The sequence below is a fragment of the Gymnoscopelus microlampas genome (assembly GCF_963454915.1).
Source record: "Gymnoscopelus microlampas genome assembly, chromosome: 5".
NCBI lineage: Eukaryota > Metazoa > Chordata > Actinopteri > Myctophiformes > Myctophidae > Gymnoscopelus > Gymnoscopelus microlampas.
Window position 1 is genome coordinate 5,717,852 of NC_139942.1, and position 12,425 is coordinate 5,730,276.

General features: G+C 40.5%; 1 protein-coding gene across 1 annotated transcript; it reads left to right on the forward strand.

Moving 5' to 3' along the window:
• Positions 1-953: 953 nt before the first annotated feature.
• Positions 954-7,509, forward strand: LOC311044866 (extracellular calcium-sensing receptor-like; the record flags this gene model as incomplete). The annotated part of the gene is made up of 4 exons (XM_084056678.1): positions 954-1,214; positions 4,678-4,905; positions 4,991-5,114; positions 6,596-7,509. 4 exons carry the CDS (start codon positions 954-956, stop codon positions 7,507-7,509), a joined length of 1,527 nt encoding a protein of 508 aa, XP_083912804.1.
• Between the last annotated feature and the right edge of the window lie 4,916 nt (positions 7,510-12,425).

The window sequence follows — 12,425 nt, forward strand, 5'->3', positions numbered from 1 at the left end:
ATATGGTGTGTGTGATATGAAATTTGAGCTTACCCTAATCACAATAATCCCTGCATATATCGGTATTGGTTGATATCGGTATCGGTAATTAAGAGTTGGACAATATCGGTATATCGGTTATCGGTAAAAAAGCCAATATCGGACAACCCTAATCTACAAGCTTACAACCTGACACGATATGACACGTTGTGATCTTGTAGATCTGCCATTGATTATAACACAGGTATTATTGTTATATTCTCACATGCTCATTGTGCTCTTATTCTCTGTTTACAGTGGACAGTTGTTAATGATTTAATATATTAGAGAACAGATGTGTTGTACCTTTTGTAGGTCAGTCACTATGCCACCTGCGCCTGTCTGAGTGACCATAACCAGTTCCCATCTTTCTATAGAACAATCCCAAGTGACGCCTTCCAGGTGAATTTATGAAGACTATACATCTGTTGGTATAGTAGTACAGTGGTTCTCATATTCTTTTTCATGTCATGTCATTATGTTTCCACAGTATTCGAAATGTTCACAGATATATTTTTTGAAATAAAAGATGTAAAAGCTCATATAGTTGTGAACTTGTATTTTGGCTCTGTTCAAATAGCCAATGTACATAGGGATAGTTACGCTGATTTTGATGCTATTAACTGAATTAGCTGGGGACCAACCCAGAACCTGCTCAATTACAACTGGGGGTCCCGGGACCCCACTTTGAGGATCACTGTAGTAGTACAAGTTCCACACACTTGACAAATACCTCCCTCTAATGAGTTTATTATTGTATTGCATATCTTGTTAGTATTGCTGCTGGTGCTAAAGGTCTTTATTGACAGCATCAAAAGACAATGATTAGACCTTTTCTATTGTGGAATCTGTGTAGGAGATTCACTGATTCACTATGTGAATAATCTAGCCTAAACTTAATTTATCACTCCATTATATCCAATCAGGTGCGAGCTATGCTCCAGATTATGAGGCGGTTCAGGTGGACCTGGGTTGGATTGGTGATTATTGATAATGACTATGGACACAATGCTGCCAGATCCTTACAGTCTGAGCTGGCCCAGTCTGGTTTGGCTTGTCTAGCGTATGTGGAGGTTGTGCCCATGGACTCTGACCCAGATGAACTTCAGAGGATTGTCTCTGTGATGAAGAAATCCACAGCTCGTGTGGTCATTTCATTTGTATTTGAGAGCCGTATGCCTAAACTCCTGGAGGAGGTTTGGTTTATTATTCATGATGCATTCATAATTATAAGGAATATGAAATTCCTGTACACATTATTTCAGAATACAAAATGAGCATTTTTTATGCGATGCAATTTAATCACTCTCTAGATTCATCAATTTAAATGCTCAGGTCAGCCCACGATCACTCCACTTGCCCAAAACTTGCCACAAACTATTGATCAGTGCTCTGGCTAATACTTAGGCTTCTTTCCCCAGTGATCAGACGCTCAGCTTGAGCGAGGAGAGAGGGGGCAGGGAAACATGCCAGGAGAGGGAGGGGGGAGCCCTGGCATGGACTTCGTGTGTGCAGAGCTATGGGCTAGGTAGGAGAGCAGAGGAGAGGAGAGGAGAGGAGAGCAGAGGAGAGGAGAGGAGGAGGGGAGGAGAGGAGAAACATTAAAAATCTAGATGTGAGGCCAGCGAAGCGGCCCAAACCTCTAGTCATTATTATTATTATTATTGTGCTAATTTTACACATGTTCTTATTTACCTTTTGGTCTCAGTGCTTCTGTATTCACCTGTTTCCTAGGCTGTGTGTTTTCCACTTCCTGTCGATTTCATTGGATATCATTGGTCATCTGACCAGTTTCCTTGGATTTCATTGGATAAAATCGACAGGAAGTGGAAAACACACAATAACAGGTGAATACAATAAACAAACATATAATAACACCAATCAAACATCTTACTTAACCAATTCTTAAAAAGTCTGTCTGTGGGTTTTGAACCTATGAAAAGTATTAAAAGAGCCTGTGACTAAATAACAACATTGGATCCATTTGAACAATTTGTTTGGTTTTGGACATACAAGGTTTCTGTCGAACAGAAATGATATATACTAATATATTCTGTTCAACACAATAGGTGGTAAAGCAGAATGTGACAGGTCTGCAATGGATGGCCAGTGAATCCTGGTCAACACATGCTGGACTCCAGACTCCTGACTTCATGCCATACCTGAGAGGCACCCTGGGTATTGCCATCCGTCGTGGAGATATACCAGGTCTCAAGGACTTCTTGTTAAAAATACATCCTGACAATGAGCCTGACAACAGCCATGAAAATAGCATTGTGAGTATTTTGGTTCATTTCATATTAAACTGGTTTATTTATGTTTAAGTCTTAATTGTGTTTCTTCAGGTGAGGCAGTTTTGGGAGCACACGTTTCAGTGTAAGTTTGCACCCCTTCCATCAGAGTGGGTGGATAATGGTGGAGGGTGTGTACTGGACAAGAGGACCTAGGAACAGCAGAAACTTCACTGTTGGATGTGTCTGATCTCAGACCAGAGTATAATGTGTACAAGGCTGTGTATGCTCTGGCCCATGCCCTCCATGACATGTTGCAATGTGTGCCAGGAAGAGGGCCTTTCATTGGGCACAGCTGTGCCAGTTTGCAGACAATACAACTATGGCAGGTATGATATGAATTCACAGTTTACCTGTTAAGTGTTTCTAATTGGACTCACATTTAGATTAATAGTGAATAATGTAAATATGATAGAACACATGAAAAATGTACACATTGGATGACAAATGCAGTATTAATGTATTATGAATAATAATGATTGTATATGGATTCTGTTGACAATTATCAAAATAAAATTAAATTAAATAAAATTAAATTGAATTAAATTAAATTACTAATATTCTTATTGTGATGTATAGTAATACTAATTGCCTGGCAGTAAATGTGTATCAGTGTCTTTAGCAGTAACTTCGTTAAATCAAAATGTGTGTGTGTTTTTTTTTTGTTAAAGCTCTATATTGTAATCATTGCTATCAGGACCCACTTGTTGAAAATCTTGAAAAACACACACACACACACACACACACACACACACACACACACACACACACACACACACACACACACACACACACACACACACACAGGGCCGATGACAGGATTCTTGGGTGTGGGGACAGGTTTTAATTTGGTTATTTATTAATGTCTTATTATTTTATTCAGGTTTTTCTCGGTTTTTGAATTAATGTATTATTATTTTTGACCTCAAAACATTAAGTCGGGTGTCTTTGCGCGATTTCACGTTGGCCACTTTAGCCACCTCAAGCCAATATATAGTCAGTTCTGTTCATAACCAGTGGTGGAAAAAGTATTCACATGTTTTACTTAAGTAAAAGTATGAATACTGCAATGTAGAAATACTCCCTTACAAGTAAAAGTCAATTCAAAATGTATTTCAGTAAAGGTACAAAAGTATTGGTATAAAAATGTACTTTGAGTACCAAAAGTAAAAGTACTCCAGTCCTTGTGAGTACTTTTACTCACTTTTACACAATTTACGATGCAACGTAAATGGTTATTTTCAAATGGCCGAAATGTAGCCTATATAGGGCTGAGATCTACAGCTCACAGAGATCTACAAGCTCACAGAGCTTGTAGATCTGCTATTATCAAAATATATCTGCTATTTTCAAAAGGTTTTTATACATTTGGAAACTTGAAATGGGACATTCTGCATAATGAGTACTTTTACTTTTGATACGAGTGCATTTTATACTTTTGCACTTTTACTCAGGCACGGCGGCCATTTATGCACATTAAACATTTAGTTACAGAGGTAGAGTTACACCCGTCCAGTGACCGTCGTCGCCATTCGGCGTCGCCACACAAATATAAATAAATACATTTGCGACGTCTCTGTTACGGCGGGGCCCCCCTCACCTGAGGCACCCCCGCTTCGGGTGGGGGGATCTGTCCCCTTTAGCCCTGCCTGTCAGCGCCCCTGCACATACACACACACACACACACACACACACACACACACACACACACACACACACACACACACACACACACAAGCATAAACAAACTACTTCACATGAACGATGATGGTGTAACTAAGATAATTGAAGGGGAAATATACATTTTATGTAAACAGATTTACAAATAAACGACAAATTACGTTGAGGTCACTTCCCCATTTTGCTGGTCTATTTGATGCGAGTGCGAGAGGAGAACTCAGAGCATATGCCAATCAATCTGTGATACATCCCACCCTGTTTTCAGAGAAACCACGTGACATACAGTATAATATGATATTTTCGGGCCATAGCATAGCACCTTTAAGGGGTAAATTTGAGTAGAAAGAGTTGAGTGTTCAAATTAAGTTGATAAAATGTCTTCGCTTTGCAAGTAAGTCATAGTTGTTTACAACATTATGGCATATGATTATATATTCTTTTTCAAAAGACATACTTGTATAACTGCATCGGCTGTAAACGCTCTAACAAGTAGTAGGATTATTTTCTAGCCAAGCCGTTTCTGTTGGAGGTAAAATCACCATGTTTACTGCAGGCTGACTACGGCAGGCCACAGACCACTCTTGCCATCGTCACTGATCACATTACCCCAAAAGAAAATCAGCAAATGTTGACAATGAGTGTTAATCCCCTTTAAGTTCTTAATTATTTTCCTTATCACAATTTCTAGCTTGTGTATTACCTGGAAAAGGTCAAGTTCACCACTTCATTTGGTGATGATGTATCATTTGATGGGAATGGTGATCCTTTACCAATCTATGATGTCATGAACTGGGTGTGGCTCCATGATGGAAGCATGAAGGTTCACAATGTGGGTGTGGTCAAGAAATCAGCCTCCGGAGAAGAAGAACTCATCCTTGATGAAGACAAAATCTTCTGGAACTTTGAATCCAAAAAGGTCACTTTGGCTTTCTAAAGTACCTAATGTTGAGCTCATGATGTGAATTCAGACTGAAACTGATCATTGTTCATTTCCTCTGTAGCCTCCTCGGTCAGTGTGCAGTGAGAGCTGTTCTCCTGGAACCCGTGTGGCCAGAAGGAAAGGAGAACCTATCTGCTGCTTTGACTGTATTGCGTGTTCTGAGGGAGAGATGAGCAATCAGACAGGTTGATTGATTGATTGAGTCTTTTGATTCATCAATTAAGTTGTGATTGGTGGTGATTGATTTGGTGATAGCACAGAAAAGAGCACATTAGTACACAACTAGAAAAAGTGATCCTCGGAGCACAGGTCTCCGCCAGGTCAGGTACGTTATTCTGGCCTCCTGGTGGCGCTATAATAGGCCAATGTGAAAAGGGTGCCACTGCATTCATGATTTGAGGCATTTTGTTCCAAAAATTTGTTTTGCTAAATTAGACCTGCTGGTGGCGCTATAACAGGCCAATGTGAAAAAGGGTGGCATTTCTTACTTGGCCTAGTGGGAATGTGTTTGTGAAATTTCACGGAAATCGCAAGCTGCGTTCACGATTTGAGGCATTTTGTTCAAAACTGACCAATCCTGAAATTGTTGGAAGCGAACCTTAGCCAATGAGGATGGAATATGGGAAATTGGACATATCCGTGTTGATCACATGACTATAGAGATACTGTGTACCGATTTGCATGACGTTTGGATAAAATCTGTAGGAGTAATGTAAAAAAAATGGGTTTTGCACAAATCGGCCTCCAGGTGGCGCTATAACAGGCCCATGTGAAACATTTGAGGCAGAGGTTCTGAATTGGCATCTAGGGAGTGTGTGTGCACAGTTTCGAGGCGACCGGGCCAACGGGGCCAGAGATTAGCTGGTAACACACGGACAGGACACACGGACGGACGGACACACACACGGACGGACGGAGGGTAAAACATACTCTCTCGCCATGCCTTTCGGCCTGGCGGAGACATCAATATACAGACACATTGTATAATCACCGAGGATAAAAAAAACAATCATGTCTGAGGGTACGGTCACACCTAACTTTAATACTTTAATACCTTTGTGGCCGTCTTTTTGCAATGGTTTGCAATGGGAACAGAGCATTTTGTTGTGGAAATCTGCGCAATGGCAACAAAACGCTCCATTCCTATTGAAAACCATTGCAAAAAGACGGCCACAAAGGTTAGGTGTGATGTACCCTGTAGGCTTATTTCCATTGTGGTCCTCTGGACATAAAAAAACAAACAAACGACATGAAATGTAACAAATTGAGGATAAAATCCAAACAATAGTTATTAATAAGAATAGTCTTAATAATAATTAATACAGTTAACCTAGTTTAACCCAAAAACGTTTCTGTATTGGTTATTAAGTATTCTTTTGTAGCAATTTGTGTGAGTTTTTTTTAAAGGCAATGAAGGAAAAAAGGAGCATAGGAAAGGACATGGGGGGAAAAATCCTATGTCAATTTGTTCCATTCCACTGCTGCGCTTTACAAGGTACAAGAAGCAGTTTTTACCCACTAGGCCTAGAGTGTAATAGCCTACTGGCGAGTTTTATTTACAAGTGAAAAGTAATTTGACAGATACTTTGGGACCTTGTTTAAAATTATTTTAAGTGAGCATTTTTCAACTACTTGTCTGTACCTTTAACCTTTCCGTCTTTGTTAGACTCAACAAAGTGTACCAGTTGTCCAGAGGACTTCTGGTCCAGTCCCCAGCGTGACCACTGTGTCCCTAAGAGCGTGGAGTTCCTCTCCTACCATGAGGCCCTGGGTATCTCCTTGACAACCATCTCATTGTTTGGCACACTTATCTGTGCCATTGTCATGGGAATCTTCATCTATCATCGTGACACACCCATGGTACGCGCCAACAACTCAGAACTCAGTTTCCAACTTTTGCTGTCACTGAAACTATGTTTCATGTGCTCACTTCTGTTCATTGGCCGTCCCAGGCTCTGGACTTGTCAGCTGAGGCATGCAATATTTGGGATCAGCTTTGTGCTGTGTGTCTCGTGTATCCTGGTAAAGACTATGGTGGTGTTGGCTGTGTTCAAATCCTCCAAGCCTGGGGGTGCAGACATTATGAAGTGGTTTGGTGCTATGCAGCAGAGAGGAATAGTTCTGGCTCTTACTTCCATCCAGGCAATAATCTGCACAGCCTGGCTTGTGTCAGCCTCACCAACTCCTCATAAAAACACACAATACAACAGTGATAAGATAGTCTATGAGTGTGAGGTGGGATCAACAGTTGGTTTTGCAGTGTTACTAGGTTACATTGGTTTACTGGCACTCCTCAGCTTCATCCTAGCATTCTTGGCAAGGAATCTTCCAGACAACTTCAATGAAGCCAAGTTAATCACTTTTAGCATGTTGATTTTCTGTGCCGTGTGGATAGCCTTCATCCCAGCATATATCAGCTCTCCAGGCAAATATGCAGATGTAGTGGAGGTATTTGCTATTTTAGCATCTAGTTCAGGCCTTTTGGTGGCACTGTTTGGACCAAAGTGTTATATAATTATTTTGAAACCTGAGAGAAACACTAAGAAGTCCATCATGGGTCGCGGTGCCACCAAGACATAGAAGCAGAAATGCAATAATGATGTATTTATTGTACATTTAATTAAAAAAAAGTCATAAATAGATATGAAATGACCGTGTTAGTAATAGATTCAGCTTTATACCAAATTAAACCAAAAGCAGTACATCAAAAGCAAACATCTATTATCTGTAAATACAAGTTGGTGAAAAGTTCATTACTCTCCCTTAAAGGCAATGCTTGGTGATTTTGGACCTATACAGTAGATAAGACAATAGAACACTTCTTCATGGGTCAAATTGTATGTAAGCAGCCATTTGGCCAATATACACATAAGCTCAAATGTTCTAACGTTATTATTTTTTAAAGGCTTCCAGTTAAAGCTACTTTGTGTGACATTTTCATGGTCAAAAGGCCTGAAAACAATATGCTCTGTATAAAAGTGTCATAACACTACCAACCAGCGTGCACGTGAGAGCCATTTATGTTGATTCTTCTATAGCTTGTTATCTGCTGGTCAAAGTCAGAGCTCATCCTTCTGTGTTTCTGTTGAAACACCTTGTCCCATGTCCCTTGCTGCTCACCAACACAAAGAGGTAAAGGGTGTTCAATGGCCCTGATTTATGGAAAAAAAATGCAAAAGCATCAAGATGGTTCCTGCCGGACAGCAACGATATGCAACATATGTCTATATCATATATCTACAATCAACCTATATCTACTATTCTATTCTATTCTATATGCAAGCTTTTTCACTGTAATTTGTTCAAGAAATAAACATGTGTGTGTTAAATAAAGTGCATTTGAAATGCATAGCTTTGTATTAGTAATAAGTAAAATAAGTAGGACAGGAGAAGTGCAATATTTACACATCACTATGGCTCTGACACTTTGACTCTACTGTATCAAACACATACTATGGCAAAAAGTAAGACTTGTCCCTGGTTTGAATCATTTGGCATACAAAATGACAATGTTAGTTTACTACTGTAGAGCTCCAACCAGATTCTCGGTTCCAGACGTACTGTATATATGTTTAGATGTCTAAAGAAAAATCCTTCAGTTTCCATGGGTATTTAAGCAGCATAAAAGATTGGGCCCAAATTCACGGTGTGTTAAGATGACCTGAACAGTTATCCTAGTTTGGTACTCTGAGATAACTAGCTGTGTCAAATGCTTAATTAATGCTCCGTCGTACAGCAGTGTCGCGTACCTGAAATAGCAAATCTGGCTATTTTTGGCACGTGACACCGTCGTACGATGGAGCACAAATCCGGCTTTAGAATTAACCTCAGTCTTACTCAAGAGTTATCAGTCTCAGTCTTGCAGCGACTCCAAAGATGTGCATTGCTAAAAGAGGCTGTCCACATCTCCCATCTCTACGTAGACCGTCTTCAGTTGGGAGTAGTACTCAATTGTCACCTGGCCATTCTCTTGTCCTATACCTGGTAAGCATAAAGGTGAAGCAGTTTCAAACCCAGATTTAGATAAAACAGTGTTTTATCGTGTTACCGCTGTAACACACAACTATTTAACATACACATCGTTGATTTTAAGGCACCTTAGCATAGCTTGTTTTTGCGGGTGCTTTCAGAATGCCAAGGCAATTTCTAAAGAATGCAACAAATAGTTTTTGAAATGTTTTTCAAAAGAGCAAAATGTGTTTATTAAGAAGAAAGATTTTCAGTGCAACATTGAAATTGTCATTGGACATCAATGACAATGTCAGGTGCAAGTGCTGCTCACTCTTGGCTGCTCCTTCAAAGTTGGTTGAGAGTTTGACACCATGCTCGGCGCAGTCATTCACAGTGTTGATGGCATTTACATTCACCACACCTGCCTGGAATGCTGCACTGGTAAGCCAATCCTTTACATCGAGTGAGAGAAATGCTGGGTCGATGCACAGCTGGTCCATGCTAAACCAGCAGTCGGTGTTGGCGAGGTTCGCCAAAAAGGCTGGAAACTTTGGCTTGATGAAGCCAGCACCAAAGTACAGTTGTGAGGCTTGCATTGGAAGATCAGCTTGTGCTACAAAATGGAATTTGCAAGTGCTAGGCAGCATCTCCTCTCCAGCACTGTCATCGCTTGTGCTGCGATGCCCTCGTCAACAGACTTGTACGCGTACAGCTGGTGGTAGAGTCGAGTGTCATTCCATGCAGCATCTACAGCTGTCTCGCAGGTTAGCCATCATGTTGAGTAGATGTGAAGTTATGAAGTTGGCATAACTGTTGCCATGTGGTGATGGTGCCCTGCCCTGAGGAAGCAAGGCGATATGCTGCCAGCTTGATAGTGTACAGCAGCTTGACCATTCTTCGTGCCTTTTGCTGCACTCGCGGCCATTGAAAGGTTACTGGAGACTATGCTGCATCATCTGCAACCAGATACACAAGACAGCTCAAATTTGTGGTAGGCGTCTCGCTTGTAGTCAATCACTTTTGCAGCACACACAATGAGTTTAGCACATAATTTGTCCAGGAACGGTTGTTTGGCATGCAAAGGAATGTAGCAGGACAAATGGGCCACGACATTAAGTGCAGCAGCAGTCAGTTGTCCCGCAGACACATTAACAAGATAACCTCTGGTGAGCCTGGCGTCTCCACCTTGAGGTCTGTGAAAATGCGGCTGAGGAGGCACCTCACCAATGTGATGCCAGCACACCGACCAGAGCAGTGGTCAACCAAGCAGCTGGATGTGAAATGGCTGGAGTTTGATGTGGCAGTGCAGCACCACTCCTTCAGCCACTTGCATGTCAGCTGGACAATGATCTATCTGGACACCTTGTCATTCCCCTTCGTATTACACATACAGCATTTTGAGCCGCATTTTGAGGCGCTCTGAGTAAAATGTCCGGAGTTTTATGTGGCAAATCTGTGTGATAATAAAGTCGGAAATGTACTACATTAAACTCAGATTTCTGAGTAAAAAGTCGGAATATTGCCCTGCCCCCATCGTTTGTTTTTTTTCCTTCAACCACTACGCACTAATGCTCCGTCGTAGTCTTTTTAAGTTATGTTATTAAGTACATTTTTAAAGAATTTAACAATTTCTATCACTTTATAATGAAGATGAAGTTCAAAAGTTCAAGCCCAAAACAGTGAATTTCTGGTACTTTTCAACATGCTGAAAAAATATCAAAATGTCATCACTGACGCACAATGATTTTTTCCATGGCTACTACAACCTAGCCCTAATAAATAAAATAATTATTCTTTAAAAAAAAAAGAAATCTTGGAAATCTACCCCGGGGACAGAAAAACTCCGGAAAAAAAGAAATCTTGGAAATCTACCCCGGGGACAGAAAAACTCGAACAGTTGAAGAATCACCCATATTTTTGTGTGTGTGTGTGTGTGTGTGTGTGTGTGTACGTCCCAGTTGCATCCATGTGATGTTTTTCCTCATTAAGCCCTGCCTCTACTGCCTCTGGTGTGAATGATTACGTAGTGGCATAAGGTGACACAGGGGATGACACACCACTGTGTATAAAATCCAGCAACTGGACAATGGATTTAGAAAGGGGGGAGGGTGTTAGACAGAGGAGGACAGTCATGAGGGTTTCACTAGACACACACCTGCTTTCATACAAGTACTTGATCTTGATATTGTTCTCTTCATTCTCTGCTTTGTCTTCCTCACCTTCCTCTCCTTGTGAGGTACAGGCACAGTTTAATCTGAACAGAATGTACAAGGCTGGAGACTTTATTCTGGGTGGGTTGATTTATATCCACCTCCGCTCTGTCCCCCCTGAGTTGTCTTTCACCTCCAAACAACAGGAGCCCATGACATATTTCATGCCTAACTTTGGTTACTTCGTTATGTATTAATCTAAACTATGATACGTAATGTTTTTAGTCTTTTTTACAGCTTGAAAGACATAGAACATAATCGTTGCTGTCGAGCAGAAACTTTTTTTTTTAAACAAATGTCCTACTTTGTCATACTACAGTGTCACACAAAAGTACCAAAAATAGCCGATCTACAAGCTTACAACCACATATTTTGAAAGATGAAACCCTAACCGAACATAGTACTTTAAAAATGTTTTGCATGGATTTTAATGCATTACAAGTCAGCTATGAGGTGGGAGGGGGAACAAATTAAAATTATTATTATTATATGAGTATTTTGGGCTGAGTTAAATCACCGGTCAAATTTGACCCCTCTAACACCACAAGTGGATGCAGGTTTCTAACACAATGCAAGGGTTAAGGTCTTTATTGACAGCATCCAAAGAGAGCGATTAGACCTTTTCTATTGTGGAATCTATGTAGGAGATTCACTGATTCACTATGTGAATAATGTAGCCTAAGCATGTATCCCTCCATTATATCCAACCAGGTACGAGCTATGCTCCAGATTATGAGGCGGTTCAGGTGGACCTGGGTAGGAATGCTGGTGATTGATGATGACTACGGACACAATGCTGCCAGATCCTTCCAGTCTGAGCTGGCCCAGTCTGGTTTGGCTTGTCTAGCGTATGTGGAGGTTGTGCCCATGGACTCTGACCCAGATGAACTTCAGAGGATTGTCTCTGTGATGAAGAAATCCACAGCTTGTGTGGTCATTGCATTTCTAATTGATAGCCATTTGGCTAAACTCCTGGAGGAGGTTTGGTTTATTATTCATGATGCATTCATAATTAAAAGGATAGGATAGCTTTATTGAAGTGTACACATTCTTTAAGAATACATGTCTAAAGCATGTTTAATGCAATGCAATATAGATTAATCAATTTAAATGCTCAGCAATTGTGTGCTTATTTTACACATGTTCTTATTTCCCTTTTGGTCTCAGTGCTTCTGTATACAATAAGCAAACAGACAATAACACCAATCAAACATCTTACTGCTATAACTAATTCTTAAAAAGTCTGTCTGTGGGTTTTGAACCTATGAAAGGTATTAAAAAGAGCTTGTGACTAAATAATAACAACATTGGATCCATTTGAACACAGGTTCGGTT